Source organism: Vipera ursinii (genome assembly GCF_947247035.1).
Source record: "Vipera ursinii genome assembly, chromosome: 1".
In the NCBI taxonomy this organism is placed as follows: domain Eukaryota; kingdom Metazoa; phylum Chordata; class Lepidosauria; order Squamata; family Viperidae; genus Vipera; species Vipera ursinii.
In genome coordinates, this window is record NC_139512.1 from 307,645,735 (window position 1) to 307,671,025 (window position 25,291).

At 35.6% G+C, this 25,291-nt stretch overlaps 1 protein-coding gene across 1 annotated transcript in view; it reads right to left on the minus strand.

Annotated features, from left to right (window-relative positions):
* Positions 1–480: 480 nt before the first annotated feature.
* Positions 481–25,291, minus strand: part of SPATA17 (spermatogenesis associated 17) — a 98,396-nt gene continuing 73,585 nt past the window's right edge. Inside the window, exons 9-10 of the mRNA XM_083348782.1 lie at positions 22,030–22,162; positions 481–569 (exon numbers count right to left, since the gene is read on the minus strand). Of these exons, the coding sequence (XP_083204908.1) occupies positions 489–569; positions 22,030–22,162 (214 nt within the window). The 3' untranslated portion in view covers positions 481–488. The remainder of the gene's footprint in view (positions 570–22,029; positions 22,163–25,291) is intronic.

Genomic DNA, 25,291 nt, shown 5'->3' on the forward strand with positions numbered 1-25,291 from the left:
CAATGAATTCTAGATATTGATTTTTCAAGACTTTTGGAAGATACTAATGTAGGGAAGGGTACATTATATTGACATTTTAACAATTTCATATGGATGGCATCACATCATTGATTTATTTTGTCATGTTTACTTATTGTTTGATGGAAGAAACAGGCTACATTTCTGAAATAACTGTAAAAACAGCAGAGATCATCTGATTAAGAAAATGCCCAATTCTTCAAATTGTTGCCAAATAGCATTTATTTTAAATTTCATTACTATTTGGAGCTTCTGATTGTTGAAAGGAAAGATGGAGACCTGTTCCTGAAGTTGTTTTCAGATATTCTTCATAAAATGATGACAGCAGTTAACCAATTGCTTTGGAATTCTTCTTTCAGTTCAAACCTCCACAACTCGATTATACCAATGATGTCTGTATAAAAATCTTCAACAAGATTGTGTGGTACAGTAATCATAGGCATCATTTTCGGCCTTAAAAGAGTTAGCTTTTAAACAAATTGTCCAGCTCTGGAATAGGTTTGACCAAGCTTTTCAAACAGAGGAATTGATGGTAACACGGTTAAGAAATCCTAGAGGGGGGAAAACAGATGGAAAATGTGAGAAAATTTAAATCTGCCTCCGCCCTGAACTGAATACTTTTTTTTTATACTGTGCTTTTATGTATACAAAAAAAATTATGAGAATCTCAGCTTAGCCATCAACCCATGGACATTCTGTTAGAACATTTTCAAATAAATAACTCCTATATATTTATTGATCTGCAAACAATAACTGAGGCACAATAATTCATTAAGAGTGTGTGAAATGGGCCTAGAGAGGTATGATTTATGTATAATTAAAAACAACTCATTCTTACTGTTGTCCAAACATTTTATAATAACAAAAAAGTAATCTGGCAAGACAGATATGCCTATGAGTATGACAGAACGGGACAATCTTTTTCTCTAACTATAAAAAAAATATGGAAGATACTATCTTTGTTTTGCAAATCAGTAGACCTTTCCACCCTGGAGCTGCAAATGAGTTTAGTATTGGGACAGAGAGTCTCCGGGGATGCTATTCATTCAGCTTTATTCTTCATGCTGGAGAAGATGGTTTCTAGTGTGGTAGAGGAAAACCCAAAGATACTTCAATGACTCTAACTTTGAAGGATTTGATTTGATATTATCACTACTATGCTGAAGAGCCCTTTTAAAGTTATTTCCTTAGCATAGTATTGTAAAACTGTGCAAAATCCAAAATAATGAATTTTATAAACAATTAAGAAAGGTAGAAAATGTTTCTCATTTTTCCTTTTTCCCTGCCAGCCTGATTGGATTAACTATAAAACATTATAAAAAAAATATTTACAATATTTAATTCATTACACTTCTAAGTGAAAAGTTGAAAGAAAAAAAAGTAAAGTGATTGCTAGAGGCTACTGAAGCTGATAAAGATCTCTTTTGCTGATTCTTCAAAAAACATTTCTGAGGAATTTCTAGGTACCATGAGAACAAGAAACGTCTTTGAAAACACAAACATTATAATGCAAATGTGTTTTGGCAGATTCCAAGATCCTCCCTAAAAAAGCCACACAGTTTACATTTTACAAAAGCTAAAATTGGGAACTGGTTTGTATTTGGATAATTAGGTTTTATTGGGGTAAACAAGGGGGGAGGGAAACATCAACTCACAATAAAGTTGTTGGAAGTCACAATCAGAATGTAATTTAAAAAAAACCAGCTGTCATTATTTTACTTTCAGTAAATTTCTGCTTCCGTCTCTCATCAGGTTAAAGCAAGAACAGCCATTTCTGACCCCAGAAATAAGCTCTGATTTGAGAGAGCAGACGGCTTTGGCTATTAGGATGAGTTGCCAGACAATAACGGCAACTGACTGCCAGAATTAGCTCCTTGGGACAATTTAGGTTCCTTTGAAGTGAAAGGCTTTCTGAGCTGGAACTGAGCCCACGTCCAGCTCCAAATCCAAGTCAAAATGACAAAGAGGAAGTCTACGGTGTCATTTCAGTCCCTTAGCATAAGATTACTTTATGTTGGCAGCTGTACTGTTTATCTTGTTGTTTAAAAGCTATTTCACGACTACATGGTCACAGCTGAATATTTAAACTAGTGGATTTGGTCATGGATTGCCTCTGACTCTAACAAGACAAGTCCCCACCAGTTCTTAGAACAAACTATAGTTCACGTGGCTGTGTGATATTATGCCAGTGATGAAAGAGTACATTAAAATGTGATTCTCTTCCTATTTTTCTCATTATTCAGAAAATATAATAAATGCCCACTTTATTAATCAGATTTTGGAGGCTAGTTGATCAAAGCAAGCTTGATGCATTCTCCAGTCACAAATTCAGATGAATTGACTTAGATAAAACTCATTGATATTACACAGGAGCAATTTGGAAATAGCTTGTTCCTATGTTTAAAATCACCTCTGATATGTGTATTCAAAAAATCTGAGTGTCATAAAACCATTACAGAGCTACTTTTTTACTGGGTCATTTTAAAAGCAGTAATGGCCCCCCTTTTGAGGAAAGGGGCTCTATACACAGGCTTTTTGCTAACCTTTTATTTATGTATTATTATTCCTATCTGTATTAAAGAAAGTCAGAAGTCATTCTTTTTCTATTTTCTTACTTTTTCTTTTGTTTTTTTTGTACATCTACTTTCTCTCTTGATCATTTTTCATTTTCAATGTTTTTTTCTTGTTCTTATGTTTTTGAAAATCAATAAAGTTATATATTAAAAAAGAGCTATATTAGGCATGTAATGAAGTAAAGAGATGGGCCTATATTACACATTTTTGTGAGGCCAGGAATTTGTTGTTTTCCACTTTTTGCTGAAAGGGGTAGTTTGTTGAGCAAGAAAGCATATTAAGCTAATATGTTGCAATGATTAAGAAGTTGGATTTCTATAGTGAAACGGAAGAGTGCAGAGTTTTGTTACTTTACCTTAATCAGCAATATATTTTTGCATAAAATTACTCAATATCTACAAGTGTTATCTAAAAAAGTAAAAATAAAACTTTGTAGCCTATAATTCATTTAGACAAAAATGTTATTCTGCAAACCTTCCTTTATTTGTGTTTTTACAAACACAATGATTCTTGAAATACATCCTAAGTTTGGGGAAAAACTAAATACTATTCATACAGTACATTCAGAGATTTTTTAATAGAATTGCAATGGAATGTGTCTTCTAAAATATTATACCCAATGGCAGATAATCCAAACCCAAATACTAAAATCCCCATTAATTTTGTAAGAAAGCATATTCATTTTTTGCTCCTATTATCTTTCAAGAGAATATAGTCTAATATAGTCATACTGACTAGACCAAGGGTAGGCAACCTTGGCTCTTTTATGACTCGTGGATTTTAACTCCCAGAATTCCTGAGCCAGCTATGCTATGCTGGCTCAGGAATTCTGGGAGTTAAAAGTCCACGAGTCATAAAAGAGCCAAGGTTGCCTACCCCTGGACTAGACCAATGGACCTAGTGACCTTTTTAAGGAATGGATAATTGGGCTGTCTTATGGGTTAATCAGCTTATGTACATAATTCAAAGGCAGCAAGTGACAGTAGCCAAGATCAGTGTATTGAGTATTTCTCCAATTCAGCTAAAGCAATCCAATGTCCCAGCCCAACAATACAGTCAGTGAACCCAGAAGCAGCTTCATGCATCCCAATCTAGGTTATCCCTAGATAGGGCAAATGAGTCTCAGGAAATACAAGCAGTTTCTCAGTCTCGTTAATACAGTTCCATTCGTCAAAGTTTCTAAATTTTTAAAAACAATGTTTTTTAAAAATAGTACATATGGGCAAATAAATCTATAAAAAATTAATACAAAAAGGTCCAAGAGTTCCATCCATGTCCATTGGATGGTGATGTAGCTACTACAATTCTGGTTAGCTAAATTTTGGTTTACTGATGTCTCCATTTTTCTCTCTGTTAAACAGATGGCTACTACGTGAACAAGCTGGACAATTACAACCAACCTATGGAAATATTCAGGAGAATCTAAATTGAGGAATGTCTAAATAAGAAGCAGAAAATTAATGTGGCATCTTCTATTATGTTGAGATAGAAAAGATTATAGCTATATTGGATGTGTCATTGAAGAAAACTTTCTCAGGCATAGGCTTAAACTCGAGACCAGGACACAATTACACTGAAGTACAAATGTTTAGTGACAGAATTTATAATAGAGACACGGAAGCCTAAAGAGGGGTGGAGTTATTCAAATTATCATTTCATTTTATAGTTTTGCAATCAAAACCAAAGATAGTCATTAGTCATGCAATACAACATAGCAAATCAATATGACTGATAAGGTTAACCTTACTGAATGGGTTAATTCACATGCATATTACAATGTATAATAAGTGGCATGAAGAAGTAGGGAGGAGAAAATACATTTCTGTACAACTGATTCTTTGGATTAAATAAAGGGGTCTAAGAATTGGTGTCAGTTGTTGTTTTAGTAAACGGTTATTTTAAGCTAACTGCTATTTAAAAATCTTAATTCCCAGTGCTTTTAATTTTTTGTGGCCAAGTATACATTTCTGCAGTTAACTTTCATTTATCTTGTTAGAACTTGTTACACTAATAATGCCCAGCAATACCAAATGCCTGATTATTTTCTTGTCTAAGCTAGCAACACTGTTTATATAGAACATATGGGTACATCCCTGAATTGGACCACTCTAATTTTCTCCTAATCATTTAAAGAAGTGGATCTAGAACTATGAATGAAAACCAATGAGGTTCTTAGCTAGCAGTCAGATTAAGAGATGAATCGTTTGAAAGCTTCTCACTGGTTTACCTAGTAAAGGAATTTAATAATTTGCATATATTTGTTTAAAAGACGTTTAGACCCACAAATGGGGGTGTGGCATATAAACTTTTAAATAAATTCAAAATGTGAATGCTGTTTATTTTAAAAAGAGAAAAAGAAAGGCAGAAAACAGCCTGCTTGAGGAATTGCTTCTAGCAAAAGTTATCTAACTAGCTGTTTTTAATTATTTCATAAATAATAAAGGTTACAATCCTATATTTGGAATATATATATATATATATATATATATATATATATATATATATATATATATATATATATATATATATATATATATATATATATATATAAAATTAATGTCTGCAATGTAACAACAGCTTTTCAAAGTTGTATATACTAGATGGATTTTGTCTTGATATCAGTGTAGTGAAGTCCTGTTCATAAGAACAGAAGCTTTGTTTTGTTTTGTTTCTTGCTATCCAGCAAAATAGCATTGAATTAGAGGATAAGGCATCTTAATCCGAACAACCAAAATCACTTGTTTCAAAATTATCTTTTGGAAGAAAAAAAATTCTCTTCACACTTTGCTTCACAAACAGAACTGACAATCCTAAACTTATCCACTTAAGATTTATAAATGAATTCTGAAGTTTTCACTCTCACATCTGCAGTTAAAAATAGGGTCTATACACTATATGAAATGATAATTTCATTGGGTGCTAGTAATTTGTTTCTATATAAATGGAAAAGGTATATTTTGCTTTCAGATGTTGTCCAGTGCAATTGTACTTGCATTTTATTTGGAAAAAAGCACTTAATAGCAAAGATATTTTACGAGGACTCAGTGGGAAGTTCTGCTTCAAAATCAATGACAAAAAATATGGCCCCCTCCATTTAACTCTAGGGGTCCTCATCCAAGTCTTTCCTGAAATCCTAATGACTGTAATAGCAAAATAAGAGCTTTGAACTGAGAAGCTGCAAGATACTTCACAAACTTTTAATGACTATGCAGTGCTATTTAACAGGAAAAACAAAAGGGATGGGGAGGAGGGGTGAGAAAAATAAAAGAAAAAAGTGGGAATCTACTATTAAAATAAAATGTTAATCTAATAAATTGGGGCTTCCCATTAATCATATTAATGCTGGTTAACACTTCCATGTAGTACAAGGGCTTTTGACATGACAAAATAAGTATAACAGGCCCTTTTGTCAATACAACACATATGTCATTTAAAGTGCTCAAAGCCACTAAGCTACCCTAAAAAAGATTGATTTATCTGCTCCAATGTTTCTTTGGGGCAAACTTTTCTCAAAACCGAAACCAATTAGTGGGCATGGCACTTGTAGTGCAGAATGTAGGTCAGCATCAAGTAATAAAAAAGTATTGACTTTTCTCTGTCTGTAAGCAGCATGAAAGGGGTACCATGGCCTTGTCGTATATGAAAAGAACTCCATTAATTTCACTTATTTCAACAAGGGCTGTCAAATACTAATGCTGCTATTGCACTTTTCACACAAAGTACATTGACACCAATATTGGCCTCAGTGAAATAAGTTTAAAATATTTCAGCTAATGAAAAGGTCCTATACTATAATTTTCAATTCCCATTCATACAGCTAGACACCTTAAGTAGCATTGCTCAGAAAGAGAGAGATGAGGTGGGATATTAACCATAACCATCAATTACTTCTCAGGGTAAAAGAATCTGATTCTTATTTATACACTGATCAAAATAATCAACCAGAATGGTGGGTGTTACCTTTCCACAAAGATAACATCAGTTGTAGATTTTGTTATAAATAACATTTTAAAAAATCAGTGACTGATTATTAGGGTTTTATAAACCTTTAAAAAGGGACACTGCACAAATTTTAGTTGGAGCATCTGAAGAAAATTGGTGGACTACCAGAATCTATAATTTAAATACTTCTGATGTAACTTATTTTATTAGTAGTAAATAGATTACTTTTCAGGAAAATAAAATTTTCTTAACTGATCAAAGAAGAGAACTTATTCTAGTCATTTTGTGAATGTCTAAGAAATGCATTGATTCATACAAAGTGTTTTCCACATAAGGATTTAATGGTATTTTTCAATGAGCTGTTTGGACTGCCTCTAAAAGCTGCACATCTATCTCTTGGCTAATTACCTCCTCCAAATAAAGTAAAGCTAACAATAACAGAAGATCTCTCCAATTTAACAAGACTAACTGAAAGAAATTGAAGTCAATTTTCAACTTATTTAATGATTTTATTAGGCTTGGATCAACCTGTCATTAATTTCTAAAGTAGAAAAACTAGTCATCATAAAAAAGTTTTTTGTAGTCTTGTGCATGCCTCTGACACATTATTAGTATTCTGCTTCATACTTAATTTAGCTAATGACAGCAAGGGTATGAAAACATTTACAAATATGAGGAAATTATTCTCACAGAGGGAAGTCTTTTGCAATGTTAATATTTTTATCTTTCAAAGACAAAAATATATTAATTTTGGTATAATTTTTGCAACAGAATTTAATTATAACGTAAATGTTGACCAAGCCTCTTAAAAATTAGAAGATACATACTTCTCTCAGTGTTTTCTTTCAATTTTAATTGGTGGTCAGTGACTAAATATCAAATGATACCTTATAAAGTCTGGTTTATTTTTGCAGAAAGTCAGCTTTTATTTTGTAGTAATCAAGAAATATGTATACATATGCTGGTATATAGATATTTATACACAGAGATACCAAAATAGATTTATAAATCTATTTTGATAGCAATTGTAAATTAGGATGAAATTGGAGTTCAGTTCATTTGGAAGAGAAACAGAATAGTGACTGGCAAAAGAACTGTTTTTAGGAAAAGAATGAGCAGCTAGTTTTTCATAAAGTCATAATAACTCATGCAAGATTTAAAGCAGCTATGGAATTATAAGATAAGATCATAACTAAACAGTTTTTGAATCTGATCTTTATTACATGAGCAGCCAATTTAATCTCTTCTTCTGAATTGCTAAAATATGCCCAAGGTGCATTTAAAATAAAATCAAGAGAAGATTTGGTATCAGAAGGATATACATGTCAATGGTTTTCACATAAGCATCTCTCAGAAAGATTTAAATTTCATAAATGAATGTATGGCTTTCAACATGATAAAACTATATTTGAAATTGTGTTATGTACTAATGACGAATAACCTATTTCTAAAATATACAAATTTTCATTGAATGCAACAGTGGGAAAACAAAGGGGTTGAAATTCATAATAACTTACAATCTTACAGAGAATTTCTAGAAAATAATGTACGGATGGTATTTATAACTGGAAAGATTGTAAAATGCCTAAAGGGACTTCAAACATATGTTGGAGATGTAAACACCAAGAAGGGACTTTTTATCTTCTTTGGCGGATTTGTAAAAAAGCTCAAGTTATTGGACATGCATTAATTTTAAAAAAATTGAAGGTTAGTATACAATTCAAACCAGAGACATTTTTGTTGGGTTGATGGACAAGAGTTTGGATAAATTGCATGGCATTTTTTCTTATATATTATAACGCCAGCAAGACTCCTATACACTCAGTGCTGGAAGAACCAAAAATACCTATAATGGAAGAGTGGTTGGTAAAGCTGATGGGATGACAAAACCGATGGCTCTAATTAGAGAAAAGGTATTGGCATTGGCTAAATTTAATACCAAAACTCCAAGAGCCCTTTTGGACATTTTGCATGAAAAAGAAAAAAATGAAATCACAGGTAGTATAATATCTATAAATTATTAAAAATGGATGCTATGTTCTAATGGCAGAGCAAGAGTTGAACTTAAGTTTTATTTATATCTGCTTGTAAAAGAGGGTCAGTTGGTATTTTTTGTTTGCTTGTGTATCTTTATTTTTTCTGCTATCTGCCAATTTTCTTTGTTTTCTATTCTGTCCTGACTATTATTTTTCTGTTAGTTGTTCTTTATTTTTATTTTTATCAAAGTTGTATAATTTAATATCTTCTCTATATATCATTACAGCTTAATTTTTTTGAAATTAGATATTTTCATGACAATCTTTATATATTTACACTAGGTTCAAGAATGCATACAGAAGTACCATGAAAAAAGTTACGGTTGGTGGCAAAATCTCTGTCTAAGAAGAAACTTCCTTATATATGGTAGTTGACTTTGTGAGCATAAGCATCAAGACTACAAAAAACATTTTTTTTGTCTCTGAGTGTCCCCCCAGGAATCTTTTTTAGAATCATTTTGGTGATCCAATCCTCAAACCCAAAGAGGAGTTAGAATCAGAAGGATGTATCTGCCATTGGTTTGTTGTTGTTAGTTGCAAAGTCGTGTCCGACCCATTGTGACCCCATGGACAATGTTCCTCCAGGTCTTCCTGTCCTCTACAATCTTCTGGAGTCCATTTAAGCTCACGCCTACTGCTTCAGTGACTCCATCCAGCCACCTCATTCTGTCGTCCCCTTCTTCTCTTGCCCTCAATCTTTCCCAGCATTAGGCTCTTCTCCAGTGAGTCCTTCCTTCTCATTAGGTGGCCAAAGTATTTGAGTTTCAACTTTAGGATCTGGCCTTCTAAAGAGCAGTCAGGGTTGATCTCCTCTAGGACTGACCGGTTTGATTGCCTTGCAGTCCAAGGGACTTGCAGGAATCTTCTCCAGCACCATAGTTCAAAGGCCTCAATTCTTTGGCGCTCAGCCTTTCTTATGGTCCAACTTTCACAGCCATACATTGCAACTGGGAAAACCATGGCTTTGACTATACGCATTTTTGTTGGCAGGGTGATGTCTCTGCTTTTTACTATGCTGTCTAGATTTGCCATAGCTTTCCTCCCCAGGAGCAAGTGTCTTTTAATTTCTTGGCTGCAGTCCCCATCTGCGGTGGCTAGTTTATATTATTTTGTAAAAGTAAAAAGTTGAGGTTTGAGGTTACTATCTTATTCTACTGCATCAAAGGGAATCAGGAATCAATGCTTTTCTTTCTTTTTTCCTCTTCCCCACATTTTTCTCTTCCCTTTTTCCTCCCCTATTTTCCTACTATTTTCTTTTGTACTTTTGTATTTATATTATAAACTAATAAAAATTAAAAGCAAAAAAATAAATGAAATGCTATAAATGATTGTTACTGCAATGTCATGGGTTCTCATTTTTACCTGGACTAGATTTCTTATGATAAACAGTGTTCCTGTTTCATATAAAACTTATTTGTATGTGAAGTTCTTTTGGTGACTATTAAGAAAGCTCTTTTTTCACTTCAATATATATTTTTTTTCATCTGAAAGTAATGCTAGGATATTATGAATGTTACGGTTTTTGAAAAAAACTGCAACAATTAAGCTGATTTTATTCAACATAATTTATCTTTGTTCCTGTTCAAAAAGAAGTTGTGCTGTTTCTGATTGTGCAGAAAAACACAGTACTGTAATTCACTTCTTTCGTAGCCACTTATAAATAGAGTCACAGTTCCTATTTTGATCCTTAGTTTTCTTGGTATTTAGTTGCCTATTTTCAAATGCGCCTTCACATCTGCAAGTATTAGAAACAGCTTTTTTTTTTCTCTTTACGTAAATGTTAAGTTTCCTAGGAAATTGAATTCAGATATAATGTCATGTGGTCTAATTTATACTTTATGATTCATTAAACTATAGTTTATTGGCTAAAAATTAAAAAAATATAGTAAAAAAATATAAAAGACTACAAAAAATCCAAAGAAATATTAATTTTAGTCTGACTGAACTGTGTTTAGCTTTGAGGTATTATAATATGCATCATATATGCTTATACATTCACTGTATTTCTGGGCCCATAAAGGTGAGTAAGATAAATATATATATAAAGTACTCATAAATTGCAGAAGAATAACTTTCTCTATTTTTCCTATATCATATATCAAAAAAGTAGTGTGGGCTATTATTTTGTACTGGCACTTCCTAAATATGCTTAATATCTATATTTCAACCCAAATTGCCAGAGATAATATTCTATTTTTGGAACGAATGCACTCTTCATTACAACTAAATTAAATTAAGACAGTGATGTGAATTTCCTCACAAGCTATTTCATACTTGGATACCCTTGAACTTTACTGAATCAAAGCTAAAAAAACAAAAGTACAGATGAAACTGTTGGACTGGTATTTTAAACCTATTGACTGTTGTAACGGAAACAGTCTTAACAGGATAATTTCCATTTTTTAAAAAAAATAGGGGATAACAGCTAATTTTCCCTACATGTTTCAATAAATGACATTTATCAAATGTAACATTTGCCACTGTATAACAGATACTCTTATTAAAACAGTAAGTTGACATGAAACAGGGATTATCCCTATTATTACTGTTTATACATAGATATGTTAAAAGCTTATGTGATGGTAGAGAAACAAAATAGTAATCTCTAAAATTTTATTCTTACTATCTCGAGATAATAAAAAGATAAAATTGACACAGTATGAGGCTCTCTCTCTCTCCCCCCCCACCTATCCCCACACACAGACATTCAGAACTGTTTTGTGCTGGTTCACCTGCTTTCTCTGAAGATAGTCCAAATTGGTGCAGTTCACGGCCCCTGCTTTGTGGGGTGACACTGTCCACTCCTATTTAACATCTACATGACACCACTGGGTAAAATCATCCAACACCATGGGATGAGGTATCACTAATAACCTGATGATACCCAGTTATATATCTCCATCCCAAGTGAAGTGACTGATGCTGTGGATATTATTTGCGCTGCCTGGATGCTGTGGGGGCTGGGATGGGAAACAGCAAAATTCAGCTGAACCTGGTAAGATGGAGTGGTGCGAATGGCCTTTCTGTATCCAAGACTTTGTCACTTTTTGTTTCAGGTGGGATTGCACCAGACAGTGGGTAACCTGGGGGTCCTCTTGGACTGAAGAGCAGGTGGCAGCCATGGCTAGGGTGGACTTTGCTCAACTCTGTGTTGTGCACCAGTTATGGCCTTTCCTGGATAGGGATGCTCTCCACTTGATCATTCATTGCTCTGGTCATCTCCCATTTGGACTATTGTGATATGTTCTACATGGGGCTACCCTTGAAATTATCTGGAAGCTTCAGCTGGTGCAGAATGCAGCCACATGAACTGTACTGGGTGTATAAAGGCCTACATGACATAGCACCAGGCTATTTAGGGAACCGGCTTTATCCCATTACATTGGCCAACCCACCTGGTCAGGCAGGGATAATATGTTGCAGACCTCTTCAGTTGAACCCCCACTGGTGGGGTCTAGAAAGAGAGTGTTCTCTGCTGTTGCCCCCTGAGAGGTAAGGCAGGTCCTCACTCTCCTGACCTTCTGAAAAGGAGATAAAATATGACTCTCTGGCCTTATGTTGGGAGCCCAAAGGAGCATGCAGCCATGAGGCTGGTTGGTGCCCTGAGAGCCAACTCTTTGCCTTTTAAATTATTCTTTAAAAAGCTTAATTATTATTGCCTCCTTCTAAATAATTTTAATTTTGAAATATTAGTTCTAACATTTTAACTTTTATATACTGTTTTTAAATTCTGATATTTTATTGTACTGCCCAGAGTCCCTCTTTGAGGAAGATGGGAGTTCAGAAATGTGAAAAATAAATTTAGCAATTAAAGTCCCTCATATATTTGAGGTTATTTTAGTAGTAACTTGATTTCTTTCTCCCTCACTACATCTTTGTAGGTTTTAATAATAGATGAAAGTGAAAAAAAATCCCATTGTTTGTACAAGGTAGTTCACAGTCTGAACCATTGCTTTGAAATACTTTTCAAAAGAAAAGATGTCATGCAATTCTGAAACAAATCTTTTAATGGTTTCTTTCCTAAAAAGGCACTGTCTGTGAATTCATCAGATATTCCTGATCACAAATATTCTTCTTTAACTATATTTCTTTGTTCAGTATTTTGTTGTCTTTAATATCTAGGTTGTTGTTTATTATTGTGTAGAAAGAAAAACCAACAAGGGACACATTTAAAGCAGCTTTCTCAAACCTTTACAGCTTTGCAGACTGGCAGGGGGAGGGGATGGTTCTGCGCAAGTGATAGGCATGGGCGTGTGGGCCCACCATTCATACAACTAGAGCTAAGTGCGCGCATACACACTCACACACTTCCACGGCCCAGTGCTGAACAGTACTGAGCCGTGGCCCAGAAGTTGCAGACCCCTGCTTTAGACTCACAAAATATATATTTTCTCTTTCTTTTTCTTTTTTTTCCCTTTCACTAAATTATTTGTGGAATTAGGCATTTTTGTGGGATTTAATCTTGGGCAATATTTAGAATGTCTTGTCCATTCCATTCCTTGTGTGGCTCTCACATGTTGGCATCGTATCCTTCTCAGTAAGTATGTCAACATGGCTTCTTTATTTTGGCATAACTTATCAGCTGGAGTTTTTCTTTGGGAATCTCTGGACTTTTGAAAACAGAATCTTTCATATAACTTTGTTGGCATTGGATTCCTATTTTATCAAAAGTCCTACCATTGTTAAGAAAACACAGTTACATTGAAATATGCCTCCTTATGAAGTGTGATAAGGTATGAATTTCTGAATTACTGATCATTATTAATGTTATTGCTCCAGATTTTTAGATCTACCTGAAGAAAATGGAAGGCTATTAATAAGCATCATTTAATTGTGAAAATTAAATCAATGCAGAGAATAAAACCCATAATTGCCTTTAATTGCATTCATTTTTCAGATTTAAACATCAGGACTTCTAGAAAATGTAAACCTTTCTGAAACAGAATGTTAATTTGTAAAGCTATAAATGCTTATATTGTAGTAAAAATTATAATTTGTAATTATAATTTGTAATTTGTACTACAATACAAATGTTACAAATTAACATTTCATTTTTTAATGAAAGCTGTATTTACATTTTAATATATAACATTTGTTCAAATTTTAGTCAGTAAGTAACTTGACCCTGTGAAAAAATGAAGTGGAAATGTTATTCTAAATTGTATATAAACATTTTTGAGAATTACTTCCTCTAGAAGTTAAAAACAAAACAAAACAAAGCCACACTTGATTTATCTGAATGATATATGATAGAATATAATCCCAACCACTCATTTAATACGAAACCTCTGATTATACCTAGGCTATCTATCCTTTGTCCTGTGTCTCATGTGGTTATGCTAGAATGCATTGAATCCCAATTCATGTGCATATACGTGAATATGTTCTATTGCTATTGTGAGGTGGATTAAAAGCAGTATATCAAGAGTTATTTTTATTAGTTTTATAGCAAGTGATCAGCTGGTAGAAGTAATATATATAACATGCACCCATGCTGACCTACACGCATACGTTTGAGTATTTTATCCTAAAAAAGATAATATTTCAAAAAGCAGCCTAAGCTTTAGGGAAAAACCAATTACAGAAACAGCTTTAAAAATGCCAAGCACCGGGCAGAAGCAATTCTAGATCAGTTTAAAAAAGTGATTGATGAAACTCTAATCTGAGCTGAAGGAACAGTTTCAAGACAAGCTGTGACCATTCCCCACACTTCATTAGCTGCCATAATTAGCCTGGTGTTTCAATTTGTTAGAACTGGTGGGGACAATTTTACTCAGAATACAAACATCAAAAAGCAGGGTCTCTTCGACTTCAGAAGTGGCTGATGAAAGGCTTTCTGGTCCTTCTGTTAACTGAAAGATTAATTACAGCTGATGGGAGGCTGTACTTGGAGTGTCACTTTGTCTCTGTACATTACTTTTAGCATTAGAAAAAAGACATGGTTGACACTGCACTGCTCAGTCAAGCAGCTTCACATCAGGGCACCAAGTTGGTTTTAATATGCATGGTTTTGCATTGTTTGATTGACTTGTTCTCTCCTTTTCAAGGACCTAAGTGCTGTCACGAACTAGACTGTATCAGCAAAACATAGAGCAGGTATAAATTAAGGCCACTCTTAATTTACACCCACATGGAGTCAACTCATTATTATCATAACTTTCTTTATGAAACTTTTTGAAAACACCATCATAACTGACCTTCTCTGAGTAAAATGACAAAAGATGTAATAAAATGCAGTATTTTTAGAAAGAAAAGTAGAAAAGAGAGAAAAGTAAATAACTTTCTATTAATCTAATACTTGATCAATAAGCAGAACACCATCAGCACAGATACAAACAGTAAATGATCTGATTTCTTAGCTCATTTGCATTCTGTAGAAGTTGGAAAATCTTGACAGAAATATTGTGTGCATGTTTAACAGATCATTTGTCAAACTCTGAGGATGTGTCAATTAAAAGTTATTATCTAATTTGGGGTTTGGGGGCCATTGCTGTCTTTGTTCTGGAATAGAAAACAAGACTATAGCGAAACTACTTCATCAGAAATAGAACGTGAAAAATAGCTCAGATTCATAGCGAAGCACTACTCTTACCAGGACCAAAAAATAAATAAATATCCTAAATATACTGCATACTAGCTTTCAGGTTCTCCAGAGCCCTTCATCAGGCTAGCTGACACAAAAAACAGAGGTAGCAGGTGGCACAGGCCTTAAGAACAAAGAACTGCAAAGTCAATGGTCAACCATCTACCAGTACATCTATAAGTGTTTCTGGTTATCCTTTTGGGATATAGTATGGGGAGATGGCACTCACTCTGTTATGTGGCACTCGGGATTTGACCCGCCAAACTGCCGACCATTTGATCGACAAGCTCAGCGTCCTAACCCACTAAGCCACCGTGTAACAGAGTGAGCGCCTGTTACTCGTCCCAGCTTCTGCCAACCTAGCAGTTCGAAAGCACGTAAAAAATGCAAGTAGAAAAATAGGGACCACTATGGTGGGAAGGTAACAGCGTTCCGTGCGCCTTTGGCGTCTAGTCATGCTGGCCACATGACCATGGAGACATCCTCGGACAAGCGCTGGCTCTTCGGCTTTCAAACGGAGATAAGCACCGGCCCCTAAAGTTGGAAACGACTAGCATGCATATGCGGGGGAACCTTTACCTTTTATGGGGAGATGGACTATGAAAAGTTCTTGATCCTAATAGAACCACTTCATTATCTACATGAATACAATGATACAGGTAATCTTCAACTTACAACAATTGGGACCATAATTTATTTTCCTAAGCAAGGTGGTTGTCAAGTGAGCCGTGATTATATTTATTTTATTATCTTTTTTGTCACATTTTTAAACAAATCACATGGTTGTTAAAACAAATCTGGCTTACCATATTGCTTGTTAAAAATCAACTGGGAAGATTGCAAATGATACTCATTTGACCCTCAGACACTGCAACTGTTGTTAAATGTGTATCGGTTGCTAAAATTTTGTGTCAGCACCCAAATTTTGATCACACGATTGTCTGATATCTGGGAGGGTCATGTGAAGACATTTTTTTCAGTGTTGTAACTTTAAATTGTTGTTAAATGAATTGTTGAGAACTATCTTTAAAGTGAAATTAGATGTTTCTGATGTCAGTTTATAGACCTAGAATCCATGGAAAAGAAAGCAGTATTTGACCAGTCATTGTGAAAAGGGTGAAGGGAGTTTTAACTCTGATAAGCTCTCATTTGCTGGCTAGGCAGATAGCAAAAAGAAAAGTGAAACAGGAAAATATTTATATTAGTAAAAGTAGAGATGAATTTTATATTGCACTATGATAAAAATGGGACAAAAACCTTTAGCATTTTGAATTTTCATATTGCTGTGGGTTTTCTTCTCTCCTGGCCTCAACTGTGTAGCAGGATTTAGCATGCATTAGGACAACCCAGGGAACAAATCTGGATAACTTTGCAAAGAGATAAGAAAAACGTTATACAAGATGTTCCATGAGAGCTCCAATCATCTCAGTTAAGAGGAATCATTTTGAAAGCTGAGAACTTTTTGTATGCTGATTTTATTTTCATCTTAAACTAGCTAACTTTTTTATTAAATACTAAAGGTAGGCAATATAAGACGTTTATCATACAACAGACAAATGACACTGGATTGCTAGTTAAATGGTATAATAAGTATCATATAATTTCTCTTTGGAATCTGCTTATTCTTTGAAATCCCACAGTACTATTAGAGCATAGAATGTTCTTGCTAAATTATAGAACTGAAAATCAAGTTTTATAAAATATTCAAATGTTTGCTGACAAAGTCTTTTCAAATGTTAGAAAATGCTGACAATTACTTATTCATGCAAATTTCACTGAATGGCTCAGATCCTCGTAATCATCACTTTATATTCTACTTTCCAAATTATTATTTCTTTGATACACTAGTAACCTTCTAAAAATGCTGTTGGGTCTTGTATATTTGTGTGTATTTAGCTTTCTGATTAGGGACTCTGGACCTAATTATGGTAGTACACTGTAGTTTTGTTTTGGAGACAGAAAAAAAAATTGCTCATTGATCTGTGCAGTTATTATTTGCTTTGCCGTATCTTTTGTCATCAGTGAGACTCTCTCAATCACCAGGATTAAAGGTGGAGGAAAAAAGAGAAGATCATGCTGTATAAAGAGAAGTGCATTTTAAAAAGTTAGAATACAGTAAGTTTTACGTATTAGATCTATGACCAAATCTAGAACCTATTTCACCACATGCAAAATGATATTTTGGAACCTATTCTTCGGTAATATTTTGCAAATCATATATCATATTGGAACTTGATTAAATTAAAAATTATTGTTAATTTTTTAATTTTGCAGATGATTAATATTACCTGCATTCTGAAGAAGAATTGCTTTTGCCATTAATTATCTTAATTACCAATATTAGTAACATGAAAACGTTTCTTTTTTAAAAGAATTGCTATTTGCAGCAAGGCTGGATCATGTGTATCTGTACATACTATTTTTTTTTAAAAAAAAAAGACTGTTGAAAATATATTTTATCCCAATCAGTGTGTAAAAATAAAATTATCCATAATCACGCCATGTTCCTCTATCATACATATCATACAGTTTAGCTGTAATGATCCCCACACACTACACTCGCACATCAATTATGATGATCATAATAACGGTCGTTAAGCTCAATGTTCATTATTATCTGGATGCTGGTGACAGCAGATTCAATCACCGGGTGCAATGGGCAGGCAGTCACAGTCCCACCCAAGTTTCTGCAGACAGCGATGTGCCACATTAAGCCTATGATGTCTTCCACATCCCACTTCATTTCAAAAGCTGCAGACGGTAAAGGTCAACTTTATGTTCTGTGCAATATGCTTAGGTTCTCTAAATTAATTGTTTGGAGTACTATTTTTATACTTTGTAGTATATTAAAATTCTATCTGAAAACAAATATACAGGAGCAAATAAGGAGAAAAAAAGCTGGCTGGTAAATCACCAAAAACAAGGTGTATGCCATAAAATACTGCTGAGTAAGATCTTAAATACCACTTCTTTATTTTGGGAGAGAAGGAACATCTCTACAGTTGCTGCCATTAGCAGTTATTGGTCTAAAATCTTTATAGAAGTTTCATTTTTTGTATTAAAGACTGTGGACTATCATTTCATTTTGATGGATATGAATTTGTAAGCATTTTGACAAGTGGAGGATTACTTAATAATTCTTATCCCTTAATTATTTATTTTTATTTATTTTATTTTAATCCCATTTATATCCCGCCCTTCTCCGAAGACTCAGGGCGGCTTACAATCTAAAGCACAAATCAATGTGCTTAGCAATAGCCTTCATTCTATGTATATGCCTGCTTATTAGGGCTTTCGGGCCCCCCAAGCGGCATTATTACAAAGTCAGCTTATTGCCCCCAACAATCTGGGTCCTCATTTTACTTACCACGGAAGGATGGAAGGCTGAGTCAACCTTGAGCCTGGTGGGACTCGAACCTGCACTAATTGCAGGCAGCTGGTGTTACTTAAGGAGGCATCAGCCCACTGTTCCACCAAGGCTCTTATCACAAAGGGCAAACCATTGTTGATTACATTTTTGGTGCCTAGTGCATTCTCATTTCTAAAACTTCATGTTTCCTGTAAATGTATTATTAGTCATTTGGGATTTTCAGTCTATACCAATATACAGAATAACAGAGTGAGAAGGGACCTTGGAGGTCTTCTAGTCCAACTCTCTCCTCAAGCAGGAGACTATAGCATTCCAGAAAAAGGGTTGTCCAATCTCTTCCTCAGATTTTGTTTCAGGAACAAGAGTGAAAGCACCATGTTTTAAACTGAACAGAATGCCTGGCCATCTAATCAGGATGCCTGAGCTTGGTTCCCAAAGTTGTCCTTACAAATTAAAATATCACTTCCTTCATATTGTGCTTGTCTCTGAATTTTTAAATGCAGTTCTCAGCTCAAAATCACATCCAAAATTTGTATGTATACTTGCAAAATTTAAAGCTAAAAATTGTGTATTAGAATATATATACAGTATATAAGAATGTAAAATTTCAGCAAAATAAATGCACATTTTTATTTTAAACAAAGATCGCAAAATCATATTGATGTTTTCTGAAGATATATAGCTGAACATATGGAGATAAAGAGCTCAGACAGTTTGATTCAAGAAACTTTCTCTAAACAATGCACTTTAAGATAAACAAACATTGTAACGTATCATGACTTGTTCATGTCACAATTTTCGTAATAGGCATTTACTCTTGATAGCTTTTTACGAGTTTATCCTTTGTACCTTTACTACATGGGCTCAGACTTTCAAATTCTTGGAGGGAAAACAGTGAATCTGCAGTTGCTACCACTGTGGCAGGAACCACTGCAGGGTAAGAGCAAGTAAGAGCAACTCATCATCTTAATTTTTAGCTTTTCTATTTAGTTCTCCTGATTTTAATTTAGTTCGTAACCAATGCAGCTCAACAACCAGAAATGTAAGGTGTGTGGTTCTTGAAGCATACCTAACTGTCCATGCTACCACATTTTGTAGCAGCTGAAGCATCCAGATACTCTTCAAGGGGAACCTTATGCAGAGCATATTACAGAGTAATCCATCTGGGAATAGACTAGGGTATGATTTGACTGTGAGTAGAATCTCTCAATCTGGCAATGGGTGCAAATGGTGCACAACATGAAGCTGTGCAAAGACCCTTTGGCTATGACTGCTAGCTGTTTTTTGAACAGGATATGTGAGTTCAGAAGAACCCTCAAATTTCACACTGGGTCTATTTGGGGTAGTTCTACCCCATTCAGGACCAAAAGATGATAAATCCCCAGATATAGAAGGTCCCCAAACCCAAAGCCACTCAATCTACCAGGGTTTACTTGAACACTGTTTTCCCATCCACACTGTTACAGCCTCCAAGCATTGAGAAAGGATATCATTTAACTCACCAGTAGCAGAGATATACAACCAGGTGTCATCAGCATATTGATGATTCCTCACCTCATGTTGATGATCTCATATATTGGCTTCATATAAATATTAAACAGGACCAAAGAAAGTATTAAACCCTGCAGCTTCCCACATAGCGGGACTTCTCACTCTTAATCAGTACAAATTGGGACCGGCCATAGATCATAAAAAACTGTGACCCCCCCCATCTTCAACTCCAAAAAGCTAGCTCAAAAGTATAACACGGAGAAAGGAAGACAACAAGCACAATATTGTGCCACACACTTCTAACTCTCAAAAAATGCCAGGGTTGATAGTATCAAGAGATCAAGTAGAACAAGGATGGACGCAATACCCCCATCCCAGCAGAGATCACCCAAAAGTGTAATCAGTGCCTGAATCTGGACTGAAAGGAATCCAGATAGTCCACTTTATCCAGGGACCTCTGAAGCTGCTCAGAATCTTCATGAGATTGGCCTTAATAGTGGCTATTACTCTTATTGAGTTTGTTCCTGTTCTGTTCCAGCCTACTACCGGCCCTGCATAAAAGCCAGGGACAACCCCTTTACAAAAGGCAAAAGGCTGGAAGTAAGTCTGCCAAATTTATTTACACAAAACAGATCCAAAACAGAACAAGCTGAGCAAAACAAAATACGAACCACTAAAACAGGAGCTATTCAAACGGTTGCCTTCAGCAAACCAGCCCTCCCACACATTCCCCTTTTAAACAGTTCAAGGCGTGGCTTCTCTCTGCCTCCTTCCGAGGTGCCCTATTGCCTTCCTCTGTTTACTCCTGATTGACTGCTCCTGTGTCGGCCGTCCTTGAACAGGGCCAGCTGTGGGTCATCTTCATCCACGCTGTCAGGCTCACACACCTGGGTCTGCGTAGTAACCAGATGGGAGGGGCCTGGCTGAGAGCTCTGCGAAGCCTCAGAACTGTCCTCTGCAGGCTCTCCAAACCCCTCCTCCTCCTCCTTTGAATCGTCTGACCCAACTGCCGAACCCACAGGCTGACCCTGAATCACAACAGTTCCTTGTTGATTTCCAACAGCACTCCAGGCACTTCTTCATCCATTCTTCTCTCTCAACTTCTCCATAAACCACAGAGAATGTCAGGATCCAAGGGGAAGGAGAGGTTGCATAGGTGTGATCCACTCCATGGCCTCAGCGGTCCTCTTGTGCCCTCAAGTGACGACCAGGGCCTCAGATGAATCATGTAGCAGATCATCAGGAATAATCCTTAGCTGCCTCTGAAACCCATTTGGTCCATCAACCACTGGGAACACACCAATCAAATAGCCCCCGCCTCTCTGATAGTGCCAGAGAATCTCATGACCACCAGGTCATGACAAAGGAGTCAAAAAACCTTCAGCACTTCCAGATTGCATCTCCACTGTTCTGAGAGGAAGATATCAGGTGTGTGACCACTGTCTTATGTGTGTGGCCTGTGATAGGCCCAGGGGCTGTCATAGTAACCATGAACTCCTGAGCCACCTGAAACCCAACTCCCAGAGAAGGCAGATTGAAGTCCCCAGGACCATAAATCTGGGGAATTCCTCTGCCACCTCTGAGTTAAGAGTCAAGGAGTTCTATTCTTGAAATCTATTTTTAAAAACTGTTGAACACATATTCATTTAATCATTACAGCAGAGGAAGCAAGATTAGTTCCACATTCAACTCCTCCCTGCCCTGTCATAATGGTGTTCCATTATTAGTAAAAAAAATTCAAGAAAATCACTACAGGCCACTTGTACCAGGATACTGCAGGAAATTTTTTTAACAGAGTAATTAATAATTTCTAGTCTCAGTTATTTGGTGAGATATAGAAAAAAGAATTTGAGGACATATTTTATTCTCACATCAAACGTTTACTAATAACATTCTATAGTTTTCCAAATGAACTGTTATTTAATTTTAGTAGAAATGGATTCAGTGGATTATATCTAATTGCTTTGACTAGCCTTAAGAAGTTGTACAGTATCTTACCCTTGTATATAGCTCACCTTCTTTGTTATCCATTTATCTGGGTGTTCTTCCCGGAAATACTTGAGTCCATAATTTGACTGACCATATTTGCTTGCTCTCTGAATGGATGGAATATAGTCATCTGGCACATTATATGAAAATGGTAGAAATCTGGAAAGTAAAACATTATATATAATTATTTTCTCCTTATCTTACTAATTAGAAGACATGTACATTAGCAGTAAGAAAAATGTAATTTAAAATAACTTTTTATGCCATAATTATCAATATTGTTTTATAGTGTACTGATATAGTCAACAGTTAATAACAAGAAGAAGAAGAAGAAGAAGAAGAAGAAGAAGAAGAAGAAGAAGAAGAAGAAGGAGAAGGAGAAGGAGAAGGAGAAGGAGAAGGAGAAGGAGAAGGAGAAGGAGAAGGAGAAGGAGAAGAAGAAGAAGAAGAAGAAGAAGAAGAAGAAGAAGAAGAAGAAGAAGAAGAAGAAGAAGAAGAAGAAGAAGAAGAAGAAGAAGAAGAAGAAGAAGTAGTAGTTGTTGGAAGGGATCTTGGAGGTCATCTAGTCCAACCCCCTGCTAAGGCAGGAAACCCTATACCATTGCAGACAAATGGCTGTCCAGTCTCTTCTTAAAAACTTCCAGTGTTGGAGCATTCACTACTTCTGGAGGCAGGTTGTTCCACTGGTTAGTTGTTCTAACTGTCAGGAAGTTTCTCCTTAGTTCTAGGTTGCTTCTCTCCTTGACTAGTTTCAATCCATTGCTTCTTGTCCTGCTTTCAGGTGCTTTGGAGAATAGCTTGGCTCCCTCTTCTTTGTGGCAGCCCCTGAGATATTGGAACACTGCTATCATGTCACCCCTCACCCTTCTCTTCATTAAACTACACATACCCAATTTCAGCAACCGTTCCCTATATGTTTTAGCCTCCAGTCCCCCAATCATCTTTGTTGCTCTTCTATGTACTCTTTCTAGAGTCTTGACATCTTTTTTACATCGTGGTGACCAAAACTGGATGCAATATTCCAGGTGTGGCCTTACCAAGGCACCTTACCAAGTGGTATTAGTACTTCACGTGATCTTGATTCTATCCCTCTGTTAATGCAGCCTAGCACTGTGTTGGCTTTTTTGGCAGCTGCAGCACACTGCTGGCTCATATTTAAGTGATTGTCCACTAGGACTCCAAGATCTCTCTCACAGTTACTACTACTAAGGTACCACCTATAGTATACCTGTGCATTTGATTTTTCCTGCCTAAATGTAGAACCTTATTTTTTTCACAATTGAATTTCATTTTGTTAGATAGTGCCTAGTGTTCGAGTCTGTCCAGATCCTCCTGTATCTTAAGCCTATCTTCTGGAGTATTGGCTATTCCTGCCAGCTTGGTGTCGTCTGCAATCCCATCTATCCCCTCATCCAAATCATTGATGAAGATGTTGAAGAGCACTGGGCCCAGAACAGAGCCCTGGGGCACCCCACTACACACTTCCTTCCATGTAGATGCAGTTACATTGAGGACCACACGCTGAGTACGGCCAGTCAGCCATCTACGAATCCATTTGGTGGTGATGCTATCTAACCCACATTTTTCTATCTTATCAAGTAGTAGGTTGTGATCTACTTTATCAAATGCCTTACTGAACTCCAAATAAATTATATCTACAGCATTCCTCTGGTCCACTAGTTGTGTCACTTGGTCAAAGAATGCAATAAGATTTGTCTGGTATGATCTGTTTTTGATAAACCCATGTTGGCTTTCAGTGATAACTTTGTTTGCATCAAGGTTTTCGCTGATTTGTTGTTTGATTATCTTTTCCAGAATCTTCCCAGGTATTGAGGTCAGGCTGATAGGTCTGTAGTTTCCTGGATCTATTTTTTCCCCCTTTGTAATAGTAAATTTGCCAACAATAGTACAATATTTCTATTATAGTACAATAGTATAAATATTCATTGCAGAGCACAAAATACAAGTTAAGAATTAAATTATGCTCAAGTGCCACTCTCATCTGGATATTCTTTTCAGTTGAAACTGTAAATGCAACTGTATAAAATTTTGCTATAATATGTATGGTAGAATTATTTTTATTTGATAGAAATAAGAAATGTACAATTGTTCTGAATGGCTTGGAAATTGGAGCAAAAGAGATATATAAGTCCAGTTGCCTTTTGAAAAAGCACCTTTGGGAAATCTGCAACTGGAGAATGGAAAGATTTATATTTCTTGCAGTCATCTTGTAACTGGCACTCTTTCTGAGAGCTGTTGAGGCCACTTGGAGGTTTATCTCTGCCTTCAGGGTCACCTGAGTAGTGCAAATGAGTGTGGAACTTTCTTGGAACTGCTGAAAGGACTGTGTTTACAACAGAAGGTTCTGCACTCATTTGCACTATTCAGATGATCCTGGGGACACAGATAAACCTCCAAGTGGCCTCAGGAACTCTCAGAAAGAGTGCCAGTTATGAGATGACTGCAAGAAATATAAATCCTTCCATTCTCCACCATTCAGTCAGAACTGAAGAGGCTTCTTGGATGAGAAACAAAACTTCTTCAAGGAAAAACAAAGAAAGTCCAGTTGGCTTTTGAAAAAGCACCTTTGGGACAGCTATGACCTAGATGACTGAGATCTCCATAAACATTAAGGACAGATGCATTCCTTATATGGAAATTTATTTATTTAATTTTTATTTAATTAGATTTTTATACCGCCCTATTTTTAATTTTTTTCTTCTGTTCATCAAGTCACTGAAAACAATAAAACCTGCCATTTTGGGGTTAAATTACTATTTAGTTTAATTAAATGAATTAATTAAATAAAAGATAAAATGCTCATCCCTTGTGATTCAGTTCCATCTTATTTTGTTTTCTAAGTGTTTTGTCTCTGCTATATTCTTTCATTACCTCCTGCTTGGACTTTTGTAGTGTGTTTGAATGGGGATGCCCTTCAAAATGTTCAAAAATTACAGCTGTTTCAAAATATTGCTGCCAAAGTGCTCACTATATGACTCCTTTATTGCTCCAATAAGTAATTACTTTTAGAGCTGTAAACAGTTTGGGATCAAGATGCCTAAAGGATCACCTCCATCTGTACAAGTGCACTTGCGCTTTAAGAGGTCATGCCCATGATTTCATCCAGGTCATGAAACTTCTTTCCCTCAGAGATTATTCTAGAATTTTCTCTACTTTTAGTTAGTTAGCTTGGTAGATATTTATATGTGTTTCTATTAACAGTACTGAAAATGAAAAAAGAAGATTCAGTATTTGCTCAGAGGAGGGAGGAAAGGAGAAAGGGAAGAA